We start from the raw sequence: 27,541 nt of genomic DNA, 5'->3' as shown, positions 1-27,541 counted from the left end.
TTCCTGCTTCTGAATTAAAGGCGCAACAACAAAGTAAAAAAATATATAAAAGGACATTTGTAGTGAATGGCAGATTTGGCCAGGCATACGTGTAGTATTTAAAGAGGTCCCTCTCATAGGACGTCAATACCTCTGACGTACAGTACCATATTACCTCACCTGTCTGGACCCATGGGTCTATTTTTTATATTCTCAGTTAAATTAACACTCAGGACTTTGCCGTACAACCACTTTTCACAACACGGCAAGTTTTTATATTCTCAGTTAAATTAACACTTAGGACTTTGCCGTACAAACACTTTTCACAACACGGCAAGTTTTTATATTCTCAGTTAAATTAACACTCAGGACTTTGCCGTACAAACACTTTTCACAACACGGCAAGTTCAGCGTGTTGAGCCAAACGTCCACCTTTATAAGCCTCCAAAAAATGTCTGTGCAAGTGGATTACTATGCAAATTAAACTCAGCCCTGTGCTGGCACACAGACAGTTGTGAGTTGAGGTCCTACATTCATTAAGGGCTCTGATTGGTGTTCCCTGTGCCAACATAATGTGTCCTGTCCTTCCATTTCATCGGCGTCGCCAGTCAGAGTTTAATGAAAATGGCTGGGAACCTAATTGAGAACAGTCAAGCAGTTCCCTCACAGGGAAAATCCTCAGTGTTATAGTTTAACTCTGAGAGGGTAAAAGTGGACCTACTGTATGATGGCTCATCTTAGTTAAACTGACATTAAGGATTTTCCTGGGCTCCAATCCTGAAAGATACAGGGGAAAACGTGAGCTCCAATATAACAGGTGGAAAACTATCTTCACTTATCTCACATCGTTATTATCTCTGTCTTCTCAGGTAATTCAATTCAAGACGTCACACAGAATTTTATTCCCCCTGAGCTTGAAAGTATATAACTCAAAATTTTTAGTAAAATACCTACTTCTGCAGAAAAAAAAACAAAGGTGAATTTTAGTTGGCTTGTCTTTTAATGAATCCTAATCTGCACTTCCCATTTCAAACGGAAATTCACATTTAAGGTACATGTGACCCCTCCAGAGACAGCTGTGGTGCTGCACAGAGAAACGGGGAGACATCAGTATTCCAGTCACCTGCTGTACAACATAAAGAGCATGCTCACTGTAGACATGTAGGCAAAGAGAAGCCAATGCAACAAAGCTTGCATGCATACAGGCATGCACACTCACTGTGCACAGGCTTAAACTATACGTGTGTGCAATCACAAAGACACAGGCTAAAGTACATGTGTGCAACCACAAACACACAGGCTAAGACACACATCCACACTATCTCCAAGCAAACAAGCAAGCTTCATTGAAATCTACAGCATACTGCCCAGCAAGCTTCACCTTTAGCAACTTGGCACTTGTGTGTGTGTGTGTGGGTGGGGGGCGCTTCAGCACATGATTAAAAACTTGACAAAAGGTCAGAAGACATCACAACGCGACTGCAAGTCCGTCAGCAGGTTGCAATATGAGCACCTTGCCCATGACGCCGGCTAATACAGAACAGCGAAAGAATGAGTGGAAGAAGGTGGACGGGAAGAGAAAGGCGGGAGGGAGCGTTATAGGGGAAGAGGAGGAGAAGCTGGAGGGGGTGAGGGGGCGGTGAGGATGGATATGGGTTGCGCTGCTATGCGGTCACCTTTCAAAATCCCTTTGAAGCCGAGCTTTGGAATTACAGTCCCCAAACAAACTGGGGAAAGTTCCTGAGACACAAGGCCATATGATTGAAACCCATTAGAGGCTTTGTTCACAGCAAAGCGCCTGAGAAAAAACATGATCACGGCTCAAATCGGGACTTTGCTCTGAGCTCTGTGTTCTGTAGACTTTCTTAGTCATATGGAGCACTGCCAAATGAATCCATGAAAGGCTCCGAATTAAGGGAACCTCTCTTACATCTTTCCCTCTCTGGCATAATCCTTTATTTTCAGCAGGGGGTATTTTTTTCAGTGCCAGGTGGCGGAGTTCTAACATTGTTATGGGTCATATTATCAGTAATATCAGACATTTGGGGGAGTGTAATTAACCTCAGTAAAATGTAATAAAATGGAAGCTAATGTCTCAAGACAAATGCTGGCATGTTTGCAGTAACAGAGGCGCCCTGATGCTGTACTGTCTGGGGGAATGGCCTGCTCAGGGCAGTGTTGATTTCGTCGACTAAAACTATGACAACAAAGTTCGTCGACTACCTTTTTTCACTGACAAAAACAAAATAAAAACGAAATAAAAACTAAGCTACGATGACTAAAACTATGACTAAATATATTGACAATTTTGTCAACAAATACAAACTAATAATAGACTAAAATGTTAGGGAGGGACTAGCGGAGAAGCGATCCACTAGAACTAAAAGAGTAATTTTATGTTTGGTTGCGCTCGGGTGTTGTGCTCTGAAAATAGCAGATCTACAAGCTGCGATGCGTTGTGGGCTTGTAGATCAGCCATCTTCAGCATGCAACCAAGTGTGAAATCAGCCATTATGACGCCATCAAGGCACCGCCAAAATACATTTTAGTCGACTAAATCAACTGTAGATTTCGACTATAATCTTATGATATTTAGCCGACTAGAACTAGACAAAAACTAAAACATTTCCGATGACTAAAACTAAATGGAATTTTATTCAAAAGACTATGACTAAAACTAAATCAAAATTTGCTGTCAAAATCAACACTGCTGCAATGCACCCCCTCTGGTAAGTGGTAACAAACGGCCTCACAGAGATCACAGAGAAGCTGATGCTCCAAAATATACTGTTTATACCAGGAGACAGAATAGTTATATACTACAACAGACATTTTGATTTGTAATATTGGGTTGTCTTGCTGCTTGTTATGAATTGGGAGATAACAATTATCGAAACATCCATTTTCACTATAAATCAACCAATATTGCACTTAACTAAACAACTAAGGTGTGTACACTTATGTTTTGAGGGTCAAGGATCACAATGAAACTATTCTTAAAGTGATCACATGAGGCATGCTGGTGTGCAAATGAGTGCTTCCATTACAATATAATCACATTTTTACCAATTATTATTATGCCAACATTTTTTGCCATCTGCAAAATAATAGCTTTCTTCACCAACGTGTTCATAAAGGTGTCTTCTAACACCTCTCAATTACTTCCAACTAATATCCCCTGGGAAACTTCGTGGGAGCCAATCAAAGTTGAGAATTACTTCCAACCCAACGTTTTTGGTCCATCTTTCAGCAGCGGGCAAAGGGCTCAACAGGGCAGGCAGCTGCCCGCGTTGCCCAGCGCTGACGTTTCTGCTCTGGGAAACTCCGTGGGAGCCAATCAAAGTTGAGAAGACCTGGTGTGAAAAACTGGAAAAATATAAATTGGCCAATATGAGCTTGTGGGATGCTTAACTAGGGGCTACATGGGGACGCTGAATCACAGCTCCAGCTGCAGCTCTAAGGCCAGTGTCTTGGTCAAGGGCAGCGGCATGAGTCCCTGAACCAGCTGACTATAAGGGGGGCATCCCTGTATGCTTTCTCTATAGCTGAATTCCATTCCCCAAAACTTGGTCACTTGCTCACTCTCCTCGCTTCCTCCACTCGCGCCTAAGCCCCGCCCCTGCGAGGAGCCGAGGATTATTTGAGAGGACGAGTGGTCGAGCGGTTGCCCTCAAAGGATCGGACTACACTCAGCGCGTCATTTCAAAGTGACGGCAAATCCCGCGATCACTTATGACGTCTCACACAGTTGGACCAGAGCAGCAGAGGCGTGGATGAAAATATACTATGCATAGAATAATATGCAGGTATAGAATAATACAGAATATAAGAATAGACAATTCATCAATGTGGATGGATGGCCACATCGTTATCTTTATAGTTACATTATTGTGCAAAGCCATTTATTCCTGAAATAGTGAGCGCCAGGATGAGCAAACTTACATTTATTGATTTAATCCTGACCTGTCCCTCTTATTGCTCGTACAGTCCCCAGAACCCCAGTACAAAAATGTACTCCATGAAGTGTAGATGTGTGGCAAAAAGGAAACGTCGCAGCCAAGGGGCGCGCAGAACGGTGGATGCATATTTATAGCAGAAACCGGTTCACATTTAACTATAGTCGTACTCATTCAATTCTGAACCGATTCTTAAAATGTAAAATTCTCTATTTAGCTGTGAAGGGTCTTCTTTCATGTGTATCAGTCATGATTGTTTCACCAACAAACAATATTAAATATCGGCGGGTCCTTCTTCTCCATCGCGCTGTTCGCGCACCTCCCGTTTTCTTTTCTTTTTCTTCGTCCCAGAAGTTAAAAATGTTAACATAATCTTTGTCTCAGTCATTTATAGTAGTCCGTGTACTACATTGAGGCATGCACGAATAGAAACAGCTTTTGAGACAGAAAGTGTGCACAATATATTACAATGTATAATTGTATTATGCTTTATATCATTCAACAACGCAATAAAGCCAGTGGCTTGTTGCGGTCTTTTCAGTTACTTTACACTGTGTGTGTGTGTGTGTGTGTGTGTGTGTGTGTGTGTGTGTGTGTGTGTGTGTGTGTGTGTGTGTGTGTGAGAGATGCGCAACGAGTGAGCGGCGGCGGCGAGGGGGGGGGGGGGGGGGGGGGGGGTGCGGCCGTTGTTTTCGGCACATGTGGAGGAGGAGGACCATGTAAACGTCATGGGAGAAGGGGAAAAAAACAAAAAAAAGTGTACACGTGATGCGGAAGTCTGCCGCGGAGGAGCTGTTGAGAGTGGGCGAGCATACACTTGATGTACACTCGCTCAATGCGGAAGTGGAGAGCCTCCTCGCCGACTCCACTCGACTCCACTCGCCTCCTCCAAGACGCACATGAACAATTGGACCGCGACTACTTCCGGTTCGAAGTCGGAGTGACCGAGTGGGAGTGAGCGAGTGGCCGAGATTTTCGGTATTGGAATTTGGCTTATGGGTGAGGGCTTTGTTATGGATCGTGTCGGGGTCGCTTTCTTTTAGGTGGTTATGCAATTGAAATGCTCTCTTCTTTACTTTGATAATGATTGGGTATCGTCTTAATTCTGCTCTGCGTGCGTTGTTTGTTGTTTTCCGTAGGGTGCGGAGGATGGATTTGCAGGGTTCAATAATACATCAAACATATACCCAAAGTCGCTTTACAAATCTAAGCAAAATAAACAACTTTATAAGGAGAGAAATAGGTCAAATAGTTAAAAGGTTAAGAATTGAGCAAAGAGAAACACATTAAAATAAGACTAAAAGGCATAAAGGGAGATTTGAAATGAGTTAGGCGGTTCTGCATGCAGACTTTACGTTTGGTGTCTGTCCCATTTCTCAAGTTCTTGGTTGGGGCAAGGCGTCCCCACACCTCGCAACCATATAGAGGGAGATGGGTTCCATAATAACGGAGTCTGATACCTTTAACCAGATTTTAATCCCTTTGATGGCATAGAAAGCCCTTGATGGCATTGAAAGCCCTTCTTACTTTTTCTCTCAGGTCGTTTGTGGCTTTGCTAAAGTTTAATGACATGCCCAGAACAGGGATGCCTATAGCATTGGTTCTCAAAGTGGGGTACGGGGACCCCCAGGGGTACTTGAGGCGGTTCCAGGGGGTCCCCAGCTAAATGATGGATAGGAACCAAATGGACCCTTATGGGTCTGTAACTCTGAAAGCGTACAAATGGAACCAAATGGACCCTACCGGGTCCATTTGGTTCCATTTGTACACTCTCAGAGTTAAATTAACATTGATTTTACAATATAAATTGGGGTCCCAGAGATAGAAATGCCATTAAATGAAGTCTGTAGCCCTAATGCATGTCAAACTGGGGGTCCATTAAAATGGTTGAGAATCACTGCTAGAGCCGTACAAATCTTCTCTTATGGGGGTCCCTGGCTTATCTTTTCAAATGGGGGTCCGCGGGATAATAAGTGTCAATTTAGGGGTCCACATGAAAAAGTTTGAGAACCACTGGCCTATAGGGTTAAAGTTGTTAGCATTTCCACGTCTCTAGGCTACGTGAAAAAAAAATCCCTATCACGGATCTATTTTTAGCGGTGTTGATGGTGGTGGCGCCATGCGGACGGGGTCCAGGTGAAGCTAGGTAAACGAGGAAGGGAAGACAAGAGGAGAGAAAACAGCACAAGGGAGAAATTCTGAACTGTCACACGCTTCGTTGCAGCACAATAACATCTAGCCACAGTGTTATCACAAGGGCACTTTGTCAGTGACATCCCGCTACCACGAGATTTATGGCGGCTGACTCGGGGGCACGTTATTAGCATGGAAACTGAAGGCCTGTAGCCGTGCGCGTGCAACACATGGGTTGGCAAAGCACTATATGTGTGTCTGTGTGTCACTGCATACACACATGTACAGTGTGTGCGTGTGTGTGTGTGTGTGTGTGTGTGTGTGTGTGTGTGTGTGTGTGTGTGTGTGTGTGTGTGTGTGTGTGTGTGTGTGTGTGCGTGTGTGTGTGCATGCGCACCTTTTTATTGTATCTGTCCGCGCAGATCTGTGAGCATGCCGTGCATGTATTCATGCATGAATGAGTGTGCGTGTGAGACTGTGTGTGTGCAGCAGGTGAACGTTGTGTGCGAGCGTGTGTGCGTGCGTGCACGGCCCCCCTCCTCCCCAACGCCCAGCCGCCATCACTTGCCTCCCTCCCACCCCCCACCCGCCTGTCAGTGCTACGGGCCTGTGATTGGGGGCCCTGGGCTCAGTCGCCACGGAAACAGCACCAAAGCAAACAAAGGGGTGGAACAGAGCCGAGGGAGTACGGTGACACAAAGGAGGGCTGCCTATTGCCTAGTGCAGTGGAAGATTTCTGCCAGAGAGACCACCGACACAAAAAGCCCCCCCAGCTCAGCTGAATGGCCCAGCAGCATCTGGGTCGATGTGTCGTGAAACTGGATATTTGCTCGTATTTCGGTTATAAAACGACACAGGTTCTGTAATGGGTAATACTGTATTCCTTAAGGCTTGTTGTCGATATACTGTGGTGTGTCAGCTTTTGTCTGCATTTCCCAATGAAAACCTCTTCTTCTTCTTCTGTACACCCTCTCCTTAGAAATGCTTGATTAGCATATATATATATGCAAAGGATGACAATAAGAGATCTGAGGAGTTAAATTGCACAACATTTCCGTGCTTTGCCATGCAGTGTGCCTATTATGAAGTCAGTCCAAAGTCATTCAATTTAACCGTCGCTTATCATCATGCATTTTGTGAGTCGAAAGGCCACTGATGACTATAATAAACGGAGAAAGTTTTGATATCTCTTTAATTTGTCTGCAGTCAGGCTAGACTGTTCCAATCAGTGTATTATTTCACATCACAGCGAAAACAACAAAATGTGTTGAACCAAGATTAGCGAATGCTAAAGAACATTAATCCGATTACAGCAAATTAAACTCCAGACCCCCCTAACATCACATGAATTACATTTGTAAGATTGGGGTGGGGTGGAAATATGTAACACTCCAGTTATCAAAGTATTCCCTAAACTACTGGAACGTTTCGTTTTTGTTGAAGAGAGATGAAAGCAAAACATACAGGAAGTCACTTTGATAAGGCCCAAGGAGGATTAGATTCCTTTTTTTAAGGAACGTCTGTGGTTGGTCCTGTCCAGCCCACGACTCATTAAGAATGGCCTTGACATTAAGGGCCCTCTCTCTCTTTTAACCTGTCGGCAGCCCTGTTGCCGAGATCAAACGGACAGGGCTATAGGTGAGGGCAGTTTGAATGGCCTAAAGCCGCTCATTCATCCTTTTTAAAGACAGGAAATCAGACTAAATGGAGTTCCAGCTCCTCCCATCTCCTCTCTACCCCGACTAAAGGATCCTTCTGAGGCTCTGGAGTCTTTTTTCAGGCAAAGAATTTCAAGTGGCTGTGCGGGCCCTTTGAAGGGGAGGGGGGAGGAGGTGGGTGGGGGGTGGTTGTGCAGTAAAACCCGGGATTAGTTGTGTCAGAGAAACACACCTGCATTTGATACGTTGTCAGGAGGCTTTTTCCCCCTAATCACTAAATTCAGGAGAACCAAAATATAGGTTGTCAAAATAACAATTTGAGGTCGTTTTTTTTTGTGTGTTTTTACAGCGCTGTCTTGTAGACATCAGAAGACTGCAGCAGAGAATATTTGTAGACTTTGACAGTGTTTTCAGACAACTTAATGCACTATACTGCTTAACCACCTATCCCAGGGGTCTGTTAACTTGGGCCCCTCCCTTTTCCCTCTACATCAAATCTCTTACACCGATCTACATGTACAAGCTCACAACTCATTGCAATGCCACACAATGTGAGCCTATTTTCACATATTTTCACACCTTCTTCCCTGTTATGATACACCTAGAATAGGGATGCAAGGGTTTATGTTGTTACATTTCATATCCTATATTAACCACTTAAACCCCATATGGGTAACCGGAGTCCCTCAGGGCTCACTACTAGTATATTTTCTGTTTTCTGTTACCGCGTTGTGAGCTTGTCGATCTGCTATTTCCAGCGAAAGCTTTCCCCACAATATCGATGCTGGGGTTAAGTGGTGAAAATTGCCTTGTGGGTAGACTGTGTGGACAGTGGGTGGACACAAATGTAACATCAGGAGATAATTCGGTAACCACTGCTCTGAGCAGCGCAATATCAGCCTGGCATTGGCCAAACTAATATCACCGCGTAGATATTAGTCTGGAAAAATGCCTCTTATGATAAACCCGCCCCATATTTGCATACTGGGCCCTGATTGGTGCCCCACAACTTCGGGGGCAACGAAATCCAATCACAACCGAGCGGGGCCAGACTAAGGTGCCGAGGGCTTCTTTTTTTTGCACTGGCAGATTTGGCTGGCTTCCAGGCTAGCACAATATATAGGACTATATTAGAAGGCTGCAGAGCAGCCTGAAAATCGAGTTATATAAAAGGATTGGGTTCTCCAGGTAGCACAGTGGTAAAGTTCCTACCCACCACCATGGAAACTGAGGTGTGATTCCACCGCGGTGCCTCCAGCTTGGCCACAATTGTTCCATGTTCACGTTTGGTAGGCCGGCAGGGGAGGGCGATTTCTCTGTCCCTTAGTATACACGGTCGGTTGTTCAGCAGGGATGCAGAGCTGGGATTGATAGAGTGTTCCCCCAGACAAATAACATTTTATCTAATTTAACTCAGTTGTTTATGGCGTTAATCAGCAATCAAGGCAAGCTCTCATATAATTAATTGATTTACTGACTGAAATAAATTGGGCGATGCAAGACCTTGACGTTTCCTCTATGCCCCCCCATGCCTTTCAGCTTCTCTGCTCTCAGCTGTCACACAAATATCCCCCCCCCCCACCGTAAAAATCTTTATATTTGAGGGTAAATCGGGCCCTTAAGTCAAACAACACAGCCGGAGGTACCGTGCTTTCATTGGCTCATTGCATTCCACCCTGCTGCTATTAATCTTAGCCATGTTACGTTATTATACCTTATTGATCCCTGTGGGGAAATTCGTCCTCTGCATTTGACCCATCCTAACTATAGGAGCCACTGAGCAGCGCCGGGGGACCAGTTGCAGCTCTAAGGCCAGTGTCTTGGTCAAGGGCAGCTGCATGATTATGTCTTTTTTTGGGGGGGGTGGGCGGGGGGGCTTCTACCCAGAGGAAATGTTTGTCTACATGCACAGAAATACCCCAGCCAGGTTCAAATCCATGAGGCAGCTTTGCTAACCACTGAGCCACGGATGTTTTACGTTTTCACCACTTAAATCCTATATACTTTGTCAACCGGCCTCCCCGACCCCAGTTGTCTGTACTTGACCCCCTCCTTTTTTTCCTCAACACCAAAATCTCTTCGGCGAAAATAGCCTATCTACTGTACAAGCTCACAACAAGCTACAAAAAGATGCGTTGCGAGCATGTAGATCTGCTATTTTCGGCCAAATGTTCACCTATCATGGTATGCCTAGAATAGGGAGGGACCGTATAGTCCATGTGGTTAACCCAACTGTGAGAACAAACAGTTACAACAAGCTGCTGTAATAGCAATGTATCAGGGGCATAGGTATAGACATTGCAGGCAGTGTAGTTGCACTGGATCAGTGGGATAGGTGGGGCCCTTGGGTGGGCGTGTGTGTTGGGTGGAGAATGGGCCTTTGAAAGTTATTCGGATTAAAACCTCAAACGAACACCTGTGTTTAAAGAAGAACTCACTTAAAACTACAAACAATTTCATGTTGCCATTTTGTTATGTACCCTATACCCCCGAAAAGACCATCTTTTTTATTTGTTTTGGTCAAGTAGTCTTTAACAAAATGATACGCTTATTCTACATTAACTATAAATAAAAAAAACTATAAATAAACTATTAAAGATTATTCAATTCAATTAATAATTCATTTCTTTGATATGGTTGCCAGCTGGCTTTTACTCTATGCATCTGGATTGTGCACAGCCATGCTGTCTATTTGGAGACTATTCACTCTTCTATAACAATGCATGAGGATTTTGCACAACACACGTTTGTGGTCAATGCCATTCAAATAGGTGAGTACAAGATTCACTTTTCTTCTTCATCCTAATTACAGCTATAGTTATGTAAACATTCCTATAAGCCTACTTGGTTGAGTGGTTGACGTTGATTTGATTTAACGACTGTTTATATTACCGTGTCAGAGTGCTATCCATGGTGCTGAATTCTGTCACAATGTTTTTTTACATTGTCAATGAGAAATAAACAAATCAAATAAATGTCTTTCTCTTTGAACTCTCTACTTTGCCAATACAATACCCTATGTGCATGTGTACGTGCGTGTGTGTGCACGCTTCTAGTGTACACTGTGGGGCCAGTCATGATATCCAGCAATGTGGCCCGCCATAAGTTAAGGCACTAGTGCAATGTATCAAACTTTACATTGAAAGCATCTATTTCAAAGCTGAGAACAACACCAACAAATGTTCCTACTAATATAAACATCCTTTCTGTTTATTGGATACAAAATTGGTCATCTGACAACTTAAAGCCCAGTCCACACCAATGATTCGCAACGCAACAAGTTGCAACTGGAACCCCTTGCAACCACTTGCAACTACTTGCAACAGAACAGCACCGACCTGCAACAGGTCAATTTGGACCGCTGCAAGTCATTGCAAGTTGAAACTCGTTGCGAATCATTGGTGTGGACTGGGCTTTAGTTTGCTAGCTTTAAAGTTGAGTAATTATTGTGCTCTTACAGATCTTGAGGAAATAAAATATAATGGTATAAATAAATCATTCCAGCTTCTTGTTGAGACTTTTGATTGGTAGCTTAGGCTATGTTAAACTAAACTTGTTGATGCTAGCTACAATGTAAAGGTCTTGTTATTATATTACTGCCATTATTTACTGTAAGTCATCTCTCTGAAGAAGGCCATCAGCCAAAAAAAGAAATAAGAAAAGAAAAAAACATGCAAACATATTAAGTAATACCCATTACTTAATATGTGGTATTTTAGTGGTATTTTATGTGGAAATAGTGGTATTTTCTTTCTATTTTCTTTTTTTTCTGTCAAAGATGTGGTACAACTGAGGTATAATGTTACAAGGTTGTTCACTGGTGATGAAGCTCATATCATACCACAGTATCAGTATCCAGCTGGCCTCAGGGCTGGTTGTTACATAAATACAGCCACCGCACAGCTGCATAACCTTATACTCAGTCTCTCTCTCTCTCTCTCTCTCTCTCTCTCTCTCTCTCTCTCTCTCTCTCTCTCTCGTTTCCCCCTCACTCTCTTTAGTCTCTCGAGCTTCTCCTGCCCATCTACCTCCTCCCATCTCTGTATGTAGTTCCCTGTCCGGCTCTCTTTCTCTGACAGGTATTGAATGATTGATATCAGGGCTGCTTGGTGAAATGGTGTTTCCAATTTTAGCCTCCCTCACTGGGCACTCCGACAGCAACAGGTAAATTGGAACGCCAGATCAGGAGTCCATCTGTAAATAGACGCTGATGAATTATTTTCAGTGACAGCCCTAGATATATGAGTGATGTAGCATGTTACACGGCAATATTGGCATGCAGTCTGACAACGTATGAAAGACACTATATACACGTGTCGTGTGTGAGATTGTGCGTGCATGTTTATGGAAATATGTGCAAATGTTTGTGCATGTGCGCACACACTTGCACATTCACGTGGGGGTCTGTTTTTATTGATGTCATTTTTTAGAAAACAGCTCCCTGTCACATTAGTGCATCAGTGTTTCATAGCCAATGTAATTATTTCTGTGGCATTTCGATATTTAGCAATCCTGACCGGATCAGGGAGAAACTGAGAATGGAAAGGAAATGAAGAGGGCAACCATTTGTAGCATGACATTGACATTTAAGATTTGGCTTTTGAGGCATTCTGCTCTCTCCCCAGAGTGCTTATAAGTGCAACGGTAGGAGAACCTTCATTTACCTATACAGAGGTGTCTCAGCAGGTGACACCGTGGCACAAACGTCAACATCAACACAGAATCGTAGACCGAAATGCATTCAAGGAACATTTGCAGCGCAGTTCAACCAGGCCTTTGAATATTTGGTTTATGTGAAAGATCAACATAAAATGTTTGACAACTTCAACTTCAAATGTACTGTATTGTCCCATCACTAGTTTACAGAACCTGTATAAAAGACTAGGTGAAATTGTTTTTGTACAAGCTTGCGACCTTTTGCAGTAACCAAGAAAATAGGGTAAAGAATAGAGCAAGAAGCAAGGGAAATAAAGTCAGATACAAATATAACACTATGGAAAATATTCAATGCGAAATATACTGTACATAAGGTACATGGTCAAAATAGAAATTCTTCTTGTTCAAGTAAAGAAACATTTGCAGCACATTTAAATAGCAGCAGATATAGAGTGAGAGTCTCTTGTGCAGGTCAGAGACATCATTTAGTGGCAGATGTCAAACATAAAAGCAGTGGTGGAAGAAGTTCTCAAACTTTTTACTTAAGTAAAAGTATCAATACTCTGTTACAAGTAAAAGTCCGGTAATCAAAATCTACTATAAAGTAAAAGTACTCATTATGCAGAATCCGTTTCATGTCTAAAATGTATTTAATTTGTTTTTGTATAAAAAAATAGCAGATCTACAAGCGCACAATGCGTCGCACCAGATCGCAACGCATTGTGAGCTTGTAGATCGGCTATTTTCAAATGGCCGAAATGTATATGAGGCTGAAGTGGTTACTGTATGTTTTGTGATAATAATCGAAATCTACAAAGTAACTAAGTTTTCAAATAATTGCAGTGTAGTAAAAGTGCAATATTTGCCTCTGAGATGTAGTGGAGTAGAAGCAAAAGTACAGAAAATTGTAAATACTCCAGTAAAGTAAAAATCACACCCTGTGTGAAGGAAGCGGTGCCTTTGGGGCGGAGCTTAACTCATTTCAGTTCGTCCCTATTGGTGGTCTGAGTCCACTTACCAAATGTGTACTTGGTAGCATGCTGCAAACTGGAATGATGGCTGTTTAAAGGCCAGCCAATGGGCAGACAGAGGGGGCGGGGCTTAAGTAATTACAGTTCGTCCCTATTGGTGGTTTTAGTCCATGTACAAAATTTGTACTCCGTAGCATGCTGCGAACTTGAGTTATGGCTGTTTAAAGGCCAGCCAATGGGAAGACAGAGGGGGCGGGGCTTCAGCAATTCGTGCTCGTCCCGTATTGGTGGTCTACGTCCACATACCACATTTGGACTGGTGGCATGCTGCAAACTGGAGTTATAGCTGTTTAAAATCCCGTGCTCATCCCGTGCTCATACGGGCGGACGGACATAACATACGCTGGGGGTCCCTGGACCCCTCTTTGATAACCAGTGGCACGTGTGGCCAATGAGAGGAGAGATGGCATAGGCAATCTCCAAGTCTGTGTGTGTGTGTGTGTGTGTGTGTGTGTGTGTGTGTGTGTGTGTGTGTGTGTGTGTGTGTGTGTGTGTGTGTGTGTGTGTGTGTGTGTGTGTGCGTGTGCTTGTATGTGTTGCTTCTTTGCCGTGCTCATCCCGGGCTCATACGGACGGACACACAGACAGACACACAGACACGGAGTCAAAGCCAAGTGTAGAGCGGTTGGCACCGCTAAAAATACCTCAAACTTTTACTTAAGCACAGGACTTGAGTAAATGTACTTAGTTACTTTACACTACTGCATAAAAGTAAATACACAAGTGATTGTGCGTGTGCAGCAGCTGTGGAGTGTCAACGTCATATACATAAAGTGGTAATGCCTGTGTGAGGTCCTGTGTCATCAAGACTGAAACAGTTGTTGTTGTTAATTAAAGCAGACTGTAACTGCTTTCATTAATTTCTGGTCTATCTGTTTTATTTTTTTGAATATTGTTTGAGTATTTTTCTGTCTTCTCAGTCATATATTCAATATTGATGTATATAAATGTATATTCCTGTTGACTATTGTGTTCTGTATCTTGGCTACATTGAAAATGAGGGCCTGCCCCTCGACTGTACTCCGAGTTGAAATAAAGGTTATGATGGTGATGTTGTTGGGGTATTTGTAGGCATGTAACGATTCACACAATTCACGATACGATTCGAATCAAGATATTAGGATCACGATACGATTTTTTCACAATTTTTTAAACACACAATTATTTTCCAGACAAATGACCAGACAAATCTTTTTTTTCAATTATTTCTCTTACACAAATCCAGTATTTTCCTCACAGTACATTTGCACATACAGTAGTCCAAAACGTGGGCCCGGTTGCAGCCATTTTGAAACCTGGCTGCCATCTTGAACAATGGAAGAATTCTGCACCGGCCCAAGGTTGATGATGATCAATTATGGTGGCATAAAGGTTATCTGTGCCAAATGTCATGCTTGTACCACCAACTGAACTATTCTTTCAATCAGCAATTTCCCGCCTGACTAATTCAGAAACTGCTATCATTAAAAGCAAAACGAGAAGATGGGTGACTTTTGAGAAGGTAGGAAAATAAAATAATGGAACCCATTTAAACGGTCGCGAGTTCAATCACTGGAAAAACCTAAATCACAGTCTCATGTCACACTAATTTAAAAAAGAAAGTCTGTGAAAAGACTTTCTTCCCTTTGTCTCTCTATCTTTCTAAGCTCATGAGGCCAGAAAAATGGGTCATTTTAATCATCCGAATCTCACAAAGCAACCAGGCCAAGTTATCTACCAGAGACATGTGGGTCAGGGTCCATCTTGGCTCCCGCACGGTCGGTCTGCGGTCCACAACGCTCCCTCAGCTGTCACTCGTGATTAATCTACTAATGGCCACATGCAAATTCTCTAAATAGGCCCTCCTGGAAGTGAGTGTACAACTAATGGGTGTCGGCGGGGAAATGTTTAGCCATGTCATGCATATGTATGAGCTCGAATATTTAGCAGCCACGCTGCCTTGGATCGCTATCTGCAAAATGAGTGGGCCGACGCGTACGGTGGTCCGGCGCTTCATGAGAATTAGTGGCTGACCACCTGTCTTCGTTTCTAGCGTAGAGTAACAGATGGAGAAAACAGCCTGCACAACGCCGACGTCTTCCAAATGAAACAGGGACGTCTGTGTGTGTTAAAACACCACTGTCTTCCCTCTGTAGATCGTCTGATGTCTTCCCTATAAATGGTCATATGGAAGTTGCATTTGCCCGTGTTGTCTGACAGATATTGACAGGTTTAAATCCTAGCCGACGTGTCCTTGAGCAAAGATGGTGAATCCCCTTCCTAAATGATTTATTCTTCAGAAGAGCATCCAGACTCAATAGTGGAATGTGACATTGCATAACAAACATTGTGATGATGGACCGATGACTGATGGAGAAAACTGTTGGCTGTTTGCACAATGTGTTCCTGTATATCAGGGGCGGTCTGTACAGGTATAACACAATCTGTTGACATATTTATTGTCCCCTGTCAAAGAGGAGTAGAAGTAAAAGTACAGAAAATGGGAAATACTCCAGTAAAGTAAAAAAAATCCTCAAAAGTGTACTTAAGTACAGTACTTGAGTAAATGTACTTAGTTACTTTAGACCACTGATGATTGAGATCTTATTTTGTAAGCCCTTTAGTTTCAGGAATAATATATACCCATAGTGACTTTATTTTCATTTTCATTCCAGGGGTCATTTAGTAACAGCATGGGAATACATTTTTTGGCTTAGTGGTTGTCTCTTTTTGACACAAAATGCTACATACTCTATGTGCCTGGATGAAAGGAGAAAAAAATGATCATCCAGATGAGCCTGGCTAGACATCCTTTGGTCTGAAATTAATATTCATCACGGGCTTGCCCTTGCTTCTTCAGAAAGTCCCAAAACACAAATAATCTCTAAAGTCTTTGGGACACATCTGGTGCTGCCATGTGCCTCGGATAGTATTTAGTAGATCACATCAATGAAGAAATCTTTAGATTAGAAAAGCAGGAAATTGCTTCTGTCAAGCCCACTCAACAGGAGGGAGATAGCTCTTGCTTGAATTGAGTCACAATTTAACAAAAGACAAGGAAAAAGAGTAGTAATCTAACATGGCATCTTGATAGCATTTTTTCATGGAGACGAGAGGCATATGATATGCTCTGGCAGGATTATGGTGTGCATTGTGCATTTCCCAGTAGCTATTTTGTAAAACATACATGATTAAAATGTGCTCACGCTACTGGCTGAATGGTAACTGGTTGAGAAAAGATGCTCAGCCCATTTCAGTACGGCCACTGGTGAACCACACTAAAAAGACTTCCAGCTGCGTATGATGATGGCTCTATTAGATGTATATGCCCATCATAAATGATGTCATTTTACTGCTGTGTTTCAATCAAGGTCTTTCAATATCATATCATAGCGAAACATGCATGGCATTGTAAGCGATGCTATTTTAAAGGAGTAGTTCACCCAAAAAATGACTTGTCTATCAATTACACACCCCATGAAGCCTTAAATGCATGAATCTTTTTTTGATTTTTGTCGCATTCCTAAGCCAATAATTTGATGACCGGCGGAGTCTCCGGTAGAGTCTCCTATGCCTGATTTAAGGCATTTGTAGAATCAGCCTCAGGTCTTAATGGGATAAATGCTAAATGAAATGAAATGCTTCAAATTGAGATGGAGGGTAGGTCATCGGTCAATAGGAGACTCAGTTATCAAACTATTGGCTCAGGAATGCGACAAAAACAAAATAATGTGTAATTGATAGAAAATAATATTTTTTGGGGGGTGAATTACTGACCTGACTCCGCCAGATAGAAGAAGCTTGCGTCACACTTGTTTCACAACCTACTTCCATCTGGCATCTCGGTAGCCCAACCGCTGAAGAGGGCGGTCCCTTTTTTCAAGCTACTTGGCAGGTGATTGGATCATGGAACCGTCTGTCTATCACCGTCTGGGCGTGCTAACTCCAACCAATCATATTGACATATCGGCATGACGTATAGTAGCTGCGCCAGCAGGAACTGCGTGTATTATTCAACCATGATGAATAGTGAAATAACTATAATGGAACAGGCGCTTCTCGATGGCGTCACACCCGGTCTCGCCAAGATCCCGCCCCGTAGCTGCCGCTGATTGGTTCGACTGGCCGCGGGTCGGTTTAAACTCCAATCTCTGAGCGATCCCAGATGAAGGCTGTATTTTGAACTTGTTAACTCAATACGGCCCCATCTGGCGGAGTCAGGTTAGCGAACTACTCTAACTCCCTCATTTAGCTGCTACTTTTAACCACGCACCTTATGCATACATTATAATATGCACCATATACTGTATTTTTACACTGTCCGTAAGATATTTGACCAGTTCTTTGGTTTCTTTCATTCTCTATTTCGTTACCTCTTTCTTTTCAGACATCCCGAATCCCATAAGCTTGATGTTGATCTACTACAGCACTATTGAACTATTGAAAAGAGCCACTGCACCACTCTGGGAGGCAGGGTTCAGGCTCAACGCATGCACGGTGGATATTACTCGCATGCTTTTCCAATTAAACATTTGACATAGCTTCTATAAATGTTTAATAAGCACAATCCATAACCCATTAAAACCAGGAAAGCATCTGTGTCATTTTAGATTTTAGCATTGGCTATTTACAAATAGCAGATATACAAGCTCACAGCGGGCCACTTTGTGCCACGCTGCGAGTTTGTACATCTGCTATTTTGTAATTTTTGAAACAAGTGTTTGAAAAATGTCGAATCATTTTGAATTACGAAAAAGTTTGAGAACCACTGATTTAGAAGGCATTTGTATAATGGGCCTCAGGTCTTAATGGGATAAATGCTAAATTAAATCTGTTGCTCTGCTGCCTCAAATTGAGATGGAGGGTACTGTAGGTTGCTCACTCTGTGGGCTACCTTTATGTTGTAGAGTGGTGGAATTTTCCTTTTCTTTTTTTAAGAACTCAGACATTCCTCTTGTAACCACTTTAATGGCCAATACCTCCTGGTCAAGAGGTGGTTGTTGAATGGTCTAATTCTACAGGATTAGTCCTCTGTGCCGGTGATCCCGGCGCTGCCAAACAAATGCGACCTTGCGACGGGGCTTCTGTGCATAAAGAGCCATACATTGACTTTGCAGGGTGTGTGTGTTTGTGGGGGGGCCTGAATGGGGGTGAATCACACTAATCCCCCTAGGCCCCCCCTTCTTCTCCCTCTCTGCTAAAATTCTTTTTTGGCTTTGAAAGAAATCATAATAATCACATCACAGCAGTGTATGTGTGTGTGTGTGTGTGTGTGTGTGTGTGTGTGTGTGTGCGTGCGTGCGTGCGTGCGTGCGTGCGTGCGTGCGTGCGTGCGTGCGTGCGTGCGTGCGTGCGTGCGTGCGTGCGTGCGTGCGTGCGTGCGTGCGTGCGTGTGAGACCAGTGGTGGAAGAAGTACTCAGATATTTTACTTAGGTAAAGGTACCAATACCACAATATAAAAATACTCTGTTACAACTACTAGGCCTGTGTTCAAAATCTTGCTTGAGTAAAAGTACAAAAGTATTGGCATCAAAATATTCTAAAAGTACCAAAAGTAAAACAAAAATAGCAGTGTGTGTGTGTGTGTGTGTGTGTGTGTGTGTGTGTGTGTGTGTGTGTGTGTGTGTGTGTGAGTGTGTGCGCGTGTGCGTGCGTGTGCGTGTGTAGGGGACTTCTGCTGAAACATCAGCCGAATGGGAAAAGAAGAAATTCAATGCCAAGGCAAGCCTATAGATAGGAGAACTAACCAACCAAACTCACATTGTGTGTCCTGACGTGCTTTTTAGCTAATGTGTTGTTGTTCAGTCTGACCGTGAAAGTTGAGAAAAGAGGGCATGATGGGGTGGACAGAACTACAGAGAAGACCTGGGCCAGACCTGTTACGGCTACACAAAACGCAGCGCCTCATGTGTGTGTCAGGTGACCTTTTGTTCCGAGCGGGGCTCAGTTCTGCAGGAGTGCACAGTCAAATAAACAGTCAATGTTCCAAAAGAATGGATTTCCCTCCTGGCTCTCGAGTAACATCCAGCCAGAAGAATGCAAAGTGTTGTCAAGGACACCCAAAATTATATATATTTGGCCGCCGACCCCCATCTCATAATACTTTGTTCCAGGAACACACAGAAGCAAAAAGAGCATTTGTTTTGCTATATATATATATATATTCAAAGATTTGCACACATTTTGAAGATTTTTTAAAAATAGCAGATCTACAAGCTCGTAGTGTGGCACGAAGTGACGCGCTACGAGCTTGTGTATCTGCTATTTTTGAATATCCAAAGTATAAAATAATGCTTTTTAGCTAAAAATCTAAAATGACACAGATGTTTTCCCGGTCTTAATGGGTGAAGACCACAGTATACAGGTACACTACATCTCACAATGCAAAAAAATGACTTAGCCCAATCAGTTCATGAGTGGCGAAGTTACGATCAAACCGGGGGACCAGTGTTTGGCAAACTTATGTTTAAAGGGGTTAGGAGTAGTTCAGACAAAAATGTTCTTATTTTCTATCAAGTACACACCCCATGAAGATTTTTTTGTTTTTGTCGCATTCCTAAGCCAATAATAGATGACCGGCGATGATGTCTCCGGTAGGAGACTCAAAGTTGACACTTTGAGCCGGTCATCAAATTATTGGCTCAGGAATGCGACAAAAAAAAAAAAACATCCATGAATTCAAGTCTCCATGGGGTGACTAATCGATGGAAAAAATGTGTTTTTTGGGGGGGGGGGGTGAACTTTCCCTTTAAACATCAGCTTAACAACAACTGTCTCTCAAATGTGATTCTATGAGTGTCTCATCGTATCATTGCACTGCTGACGTGACAGGGCTGCCCTCAACCTCCCCGCCCTTGTCTCCTCAAACCCCTTTAATCTATCTGACTTTTAGTCAACTGCGGGGGCCCAATACTTTATCGGCTTTCTGACAAGCCCGGTGAAGATCATTAAGGACTGCACATCGTGCGGGCTGAACCCCAGTCCCCATTCCTCAACTCTTTGCCCCTTGACCTTATTCCAGTTACCTTGCTCCATTAAAAGCCATTTATGACTACGACGGCTGAAATGTACTTAACAAGTCTGTCATCGCCAATGCTTAGTTAGTGTTCACAGGGCCAATCGAATGTGAAATGGCCCACTGGGTGTTAAAAACCCCCAGCGGTGAACTTTCAGGTTGAGGGGATTCCGGTGGGGGGCTGGACAGGTTGCTCCAGCGAAGAGGCAGGGAGGCACGGAGCGGCACCTTTGAAATCCTTTCAAGTGGAAAATGTGGCTGGTCTTTCTCACACAACAAGGAGTCCTTATGCGCTATAAAACACGTCTTAACAAGTAAAAACTGTTCGGCTGAATCTTGTGTCATGGCTTGTTTATTTTAATCTCTCCTTCAAGAAAATGAAAACAAAGCTCGATGTTGATGAGGTGAGGTTATTTGATCGATTGATTGATTGACAACACTTTATTAATCCCCTAAGGGGGGACATTTATAAAGTGCATTTGTTTCAGATTTTTTCCCCCCTTCCATACTTGACAGTACAGTCAAGCGAGATGGGGTGGAGAGGTTAAATAAAAGGTGATGTGCTGATGTACGGGTCCCAAGCTGGATTCTAACTCAGGTCATTGTGGTTGACACGGTTTACTGCAATTAGGCTACAGTAGAGAGCCTGAGTGATTATTTGTGGGTCCAATGCTGAACCCAATTTTGGAGAGACTAAGTCCTACACCACCAATTAGGATGTTTTGTCCAAAAAAAGTATAATCAATTTGAAAACTTTGACACACACACACGCACACGCACACACACACACACACACACACACACACACACACACACACACACACACACACACACACACACACACACACACACACACACACACACCCTCCTCGTCCATCAACACAAACCCTAGAAACACAATTTTCACAGATATACGTACCTACGGTATACTCACACGCAACACACAAAATACACACAAACCACAGTGAGTGTTTGAATCAATCACCTGGCTTATGAGAGAGCAGTAATGATGTTGCTCAAGTTAATGAGAAAGGTGACATGCTCACGAAGGCGGTAAATGACACTAATCAGTGAGAAATCTCCCACTGATGTGCCTGTAACAAGCCATCATGACCATGAATGAACCATCCATTACTCTGGCTTTTGAAATTGATGTACAGTATTTGTTAACCCATTAAGACTGGGAACGCATCCCTATCATTTTACATTTCTTTGGCTATTCAAAAATAGCAGATATACAAGCTCATAGCGCGGCACCGAGTGCCGCGCTATGATCTTGTATATCTGCTATTTTTGAGAAATGTTGACAATGTGTGCAAATCTTTGAATATATATATTTTTAAAGCCACTATTTGTAACTCAAATCTTTGCTTTTGGGGGGGGGGGTCCCTGAAACAAAATATTTTGAGGTGGGGGTCCGCGGCCAAATACATATAATTGTGGGGGTCCTTGACATGAAAAAGTTTTCTGAAAACCGTTAGGTTTAGAAGACACTATGTAGAATCGGCCTCAGACCTTAATGGGTTAAATGCAGTGTGCGGTGCATAGAGGTTTGAGATCCTGTTGAGGTTCAGTTAAACTCTGTCTCCTCATGATTGAGGGCATATTACCCGATTGCAAAAATGCCCTTACCAAAACAAATGATCATCAACGAACACTGCGGTGTACATTTTGAAGGTTACGCACATCCTGCAGTCGGTACGATCGGCAAAACGAATCAAGTGCATCTGTTCCAAATATGTCGATATATTTGGTACATCTCCCATTGTAAAGGTCTGCAATGAGAAGCGTTATACGCGTTCATTGCTCCAGTAGAATTGCTCACTGACCAACGGCAGAAGTCTATGGGTGCACTGACCAGTCCCAGTTGCAGTGGTGGAAAGTAACTAAGTACATTTACTTAAGTACTGTACTTAAGTATAATTTTGAGGTATTTGTACTTTACTTGAGTAATTCCAAATTCCAATACTTTTACTTCTAAAAGTCTTATCGGGCCAAGAAATAGACTAATAATAATGGGAAGGCATATCAGGTTTTTTAGCGTATTTGCTGGGAGATTAATTGTAAATGACATAATTCCATAATAGATCTGAGACTTTGTAATAACATGTAGAGGGAAAGAGAGAGCAAGAGAGAGGGGAGCGAGAAATAAATGTAAAAATATGCTCATTTGAGACAGGAAACTGGTAATTGGAAAACAGTCAGCCTTATTTGCACTAGGTGTCCAGTTCACTGGCAGCTCTGGTGATCATTTTCCTTCCTCTAGATGATTGCCAATCAGGACATCTAGTTTTCCCCATATATCTAAATATTAATAGTCTCCATTACAGGAAAATGACTTTCATATCCCATCATCCCTTTCTGGTTAGATTTTAATCAAGGTATTAAACATGTCAGTCTACTCTTGCAGATTGGAGATTGTGGCACAGCGTGGTGGGACCGTGTCTTTGTTATGAGACATAGTAGATGCAAGAGTTTGTTGTGTAAGAGGCATCTGGATGATATCAACATGAATTCCGATGTCACTTGGCTTGCACTCCATCTAATAAACCTGAGGCCATAACAGCGATGTCCTGATTACTGGGCAAATACAAGTACAAGTACATGGCACCTACAGAAATATTGGTTGGAATGTGAGAACCTTCAATTTACATCCCAGAAAAACTCAACTAGGCTGAGTCTGCATATTTAATCTAGTGGAAGTGGGTGAGAGTTGGCACACTTGATTCCCATAAAGGCTTGTTGCCCCAAACTTTCTGCCTCAAGTTGCTCTGGAAAAGAGCACAAGGTCAATGGTATATACATTGTAAAAAAATTGTTATTTAATTAAAACTGGTGGTGTTTGAATTCAGAGGTGGAAAGTATTGTATACTTAAGTACAATTTTGAGGTATTTTTACTTTACGAGAGTTTTTAAAAACAATACTTTTACTTACTTTGCAGATTTAGATTATTATTACAAAACATACATTAACCACTTCAGCTCTATCTAAACTTTGGCCATTTGAAAATAGCCGATCTACAAGCTCACAACGTGTCGCATCGCGGCGCGCTGTGAGCTTGTAGAGCTGATATTTTCCAAAGATTCTTATACATTTTATACACTTGAAAACTTGTGAAATGGGACATTCTGCATAATGAGAACTTTTACTTTTGGTGCTTTAAGTATATTTTGATGCCAATACTTTGATACTTTTCCTCAAGTAAATTTGGAACATCAGACTTTTACTTGTAACAGAGTATTTCTACATTATAGTATTGATACTTTGATACTTGATACTTAATAAGTAAAACATTTGAGTACTTCTTCCACCACTATTAAACTTTTGATTTGATTAGACAAAATGCCAATTTGTTCAGATATCCACATGTCAAACACATTTTTATTTATCTATTTGATTTGACATTTTACATGACATTACATATTAAAACTGAAGGGTGGCCACAGAGTAGCAGTCAACTTGCATTTATTTTCATGTGTATTGCCAATCTCTGCCTTCTGAATGAATGCACCTCACAGCTGAGAGCAATAAAGCTTGATTGGGAGTCTTCATATCACAGGGTTTAAAGCTTCACCCAAGAAGAACAGCAGTCAGGTGTGTTTCCTCTGCAATTCAACATGGCCCACATTGTTGGTTTCTTGTTTATTCTCATGACTTCTGCTGTTTTGGCCAAGAACTTTTTTCAAGAGAAGACTCGTTGCTATCAGCCCATGCCGAGGAAAAACTTTGGCGCTGCGTAAGATTTTCCTTTTCAAGTTAACCTGATTTGATTGATTGAATATTTTATTAGGCAAAAAATGTAAACGGCACAATTACATTTATAATTTTTCTAAAAGGTCCGTCCAAAAAGGTCCTTGCGGTCTTGTTTCCATTGGGGTCCTTGGTATTCAATTCATAGACATGTATGGTATGATGTACATAGTCTTTAAGAGGGCATGTTAATGGGGTGTCTTATGTGGTGTTTTCGAAATACTATCCATTGAAAGCCATGTGGTATGAGTTGGTTAAAGTAATGACTGTACACTCTAGCTGAGGTTTGCATTGCAAAACGATCACTTCTGAACATTATTGAGTAGTCTACAGAACCATCAGTAAGTTAAAGGGATATTTCACTTAAACAAAAAGTCATTTTATCGTCTCCTCTGGCTTTTGGGAGCACCCCGGATCATTTTTAAGTTGCTTGATTCAGTATTTAAATACTTGATATTATTTTTTTATAAGACATGCCCCCTTCCTATACAAACCCATTGTAACTTTAAACTATTTTAACCATGTTAGATTCATCGGAAACACCCGTCCTTGGTTCTGGTGATGTTTTTTCAATTCCCCCCCCCTTTTTTTTTATAAAATTTCAATGAAATGAATTAAATGGAAACATAAATACGGCCCCCTTACATTGGAGGCAGCATGAGTCACCAGAACCAAGGACTGTTGTTTTCGATAAATCTATCATGGTTAAAATGGAGTTTGAAGTTACAATGGTTTGTATAGGAAGGGGGCGTGTCTGATAAAAAGGACTATCAAGCAACTTAAAAACTGTCAGGGGGGCTGACAAAAGCCTGAATAGGTGACAAAATGACCCTTAAAAAAAAAACTTAACACTTTGACCCAGTTCTGTTTCTGACTGGATTCCGCCTGTTCAAGATGGTGCAGGAAATGGTTAAGTTAGACTTACAATCTAGGTTTGTAGACCTATAGGGTTGGTTCATTAGGGAGGCATGCGTTAATCCGACAGAGCTTTTCTCCGACTATGTGGCATCCGCGTGCGGTTAGGGTTAGGGTGAGGGTTTGGTTCGGGTTTAGTATTGGAAACGTCGGAGCGCTGCGCTGTCGGAGGAATGCGCTGTCGGACTAACGTAGTGCACCCGGTTCATTAGTAGTATAAATGTACATGCATGATCACCTCGTTTGTGGCTCTGCACTGAGTACACTTTTATGTGGTTGGTTTTGTGACCCGAGCAATGATTTAAATTCCCCCTTGCCTCTTCCAAGTGCATGTTCAGGCTAAGTCACACTAGAGTGCTTAACTGCAGTACATGTTCACAAATGTAATGTTTGGACCTTTTTTAGAAAGTCAATGTGGACACTGGTTGCAAATGGTGTACAGTATTATCAGCTCTCTTGGCATACTTAATGCCTCAAATGTTTATGCAGACATGCTGCCTGTAGAACAGTTTGACATTTGTGTATTTTAAAAGTAACTTTACAAAGTGTTTTACATTCCATGTTCGACAGAACCACTCCACGTCCACATGAACAGCTGAACCTCAATGAACTGCCCAAGTCTTGGGACTGGAGAAATGTCAAAGGCATCAACTACGTCAGTACCACCCGGAACCAGCACATCCCACAGTACTGTGGCTCTTGCTGGGCCCATGGTAGCACTAGCGCTCTGGCAGGTACACAAAAGGTTATTTTGAGCTCTCAATTGCTTATCCAGTCCACTTTAGTATTTGGAAGTAGCTCCAACTTCTTAAATGGAAAGTAGCCATGGGTTCTTAAGAAATAGTTATCTTTGAATTGAGCCTGATCTTGTGAAAATTATGAAGCGGTTTTATGTTGAGCTTGGGCCTGTTAACTTGTGAATGTTCCACAAACGGGTGTGGCAGCTAATAAAAATCTTATGTATTAATCAATTTGTCTTGTCAGATCGAATCAACATCAAGCGAAAAGGGGTGTGGCCATCTGCTTACCTGTCTGTCCAGAACGTGCTCGACTGTTCTTCAGCGGGCACCTGTCATGGAGGAGACCATGCTGGGGTGTTTCAGTATGCCAATGAACATGGCATTCCAGATGAGACATGCAACAACTACCAGGCAATTGACCAGAGTAGGTATTGGGCTTCAATGCCCAAGGGGGTCTTAAGTTAAAGGACCGCTTCACCCATTTTCAACATGATTGGTCTTTCCACTAATGCTCTTATGGTGGCACCATTTCTGTCTAATTGTGTCTCGGAGGAGGGCTGTGGACAGTTGAGAAACCTGCCTATCAGTGACATCGTCGGTAGGCAGGTTTGGTTATTTCAACAAAAAAAAATTAATTGCATGAACAAAAACATTCATTTCAGCACAGCATGACCCTGTCATTGGTTCTGTATGCCGTTTCTGACATGTCTATAGCCCACCATGAGATGCAGAGTGAGTAGATGGAAATTGTGACATCTTATATTGAATATTATTAGTGGGGACCAATTGTATGCGCGATGTGCTCCAACATATGCTTCAAGTGTGAGGAGTAGTAGGCTGACTTGATCCTTGGTTTGTACGTTGAATGAGCTTCAAGCATTCTGCCTTTGATCATCCACAGAGTGTGACCCTTTCAATATCTGTGGGACCTGCACGACTTTTGGGGCATGCAATGTTGTGCAGAACTACACCAGGTGGAGAGTTGGTGACTATGGTGCACTTGCAGGACGGGAGACTATGAAGGCAGAGATCTATACTGGAGGGCCCATCAGGTTTTAACTTTACTAAATCATACATTACCATCTGATGTAAAAGTTGGGCAATTCAATATTGATTGGTTTTCTTAAAGTACACATAACTTTTATTGTATATCGACGGGCTTGGAATACATGCCTTTTCATAACTGAGTTTTCTCCCTCACCCCAGCTGTGGGATCATGGCTACGGATAAGCTTGAAGAATACACCGGGGGTGTGTATTCTGAGTATATCTACACTCCTGACATCAACCACATAGTCTCTGTGGCTGGCTGGGGAGTAGAAAATGGCACTGAATACTGGATTGTGCGTAATTCATGGGGAGAGCCATGGGTAAGTCTCAAATAACTAAATCATTGGGTGATGGCTTTGAAGTGTTTAATGAGCGGTAACTTATGGATTTTTAAATGTAGACTTAAACACTACCACCACAGAACTGGGGACCCAGGGTAATGCCCCCCCGATTCCCAAGTAAATTGCTTTCACCTGGTGTTTGCAGGTTTAAATTGGTCCTAAAATGATTGGCATGGAAATGAGTACTATTTCTTGACTTTTCTTTCCATAGGGCGAGAAGGGCTGGGCGAGAATTGTTACGAGTGCTTATAAGGGAGGCAGTGGAAGCCGCTACAACCTTGCCGTGGAGGAGGATTGTATTTATGGGGACCCAATTGTACCCACAACCTACCTCTAG

At 42.5% G+C, this 27,541-nt stretch overlaps 1 protein-coding gene across 1 annotated transcript; it reads left to right on the top strand.

Annotated features, from left to right (window-relative positions):
- Positions 1 to 1,484: 1,484 nt before the first annotated feature.
- Positions 1,485 to 27,541, top strand: LOC311034027 (cathepsin Z-like; the record flags this gene model as incomplete). The annotated part of the gene is made up of 6 exons (XM_084041765.1): positions 1,485 to 1,618; positions 25,645 to 25,808; positions 26,059 to 26,238; positions 26,716 to 26,866; positions 27,021 to 27,183; positions 27,416 to 27,541. The coding sequence occupies 6 exons, from the start codon at positions 1,485 to 1,487 to the stop codon at positions 27,539 to 27,541; spliced, it is 918 nt and encodes a 305-aa protein (XP_083897891.1).

The sequence above is a fragment of the Gymnoscopelus microlampas genome (genome assembly GCF_963454915.1).
Source record: "Gymnoscopelus microlampas genome assembly, chromosome: 18".
NCBI lineage: Eukaryota > Metazoa > Chordata > Actinopteri > Myctophiformes > Myctophidae > Gymnoscopelus > Gymnoscopelus microlampas.
The sequence above is the reverse complement of the archived record's forward strand: the minus strand, read 5'-3'. Positions and strand labels throughout refer to the sequence as shown.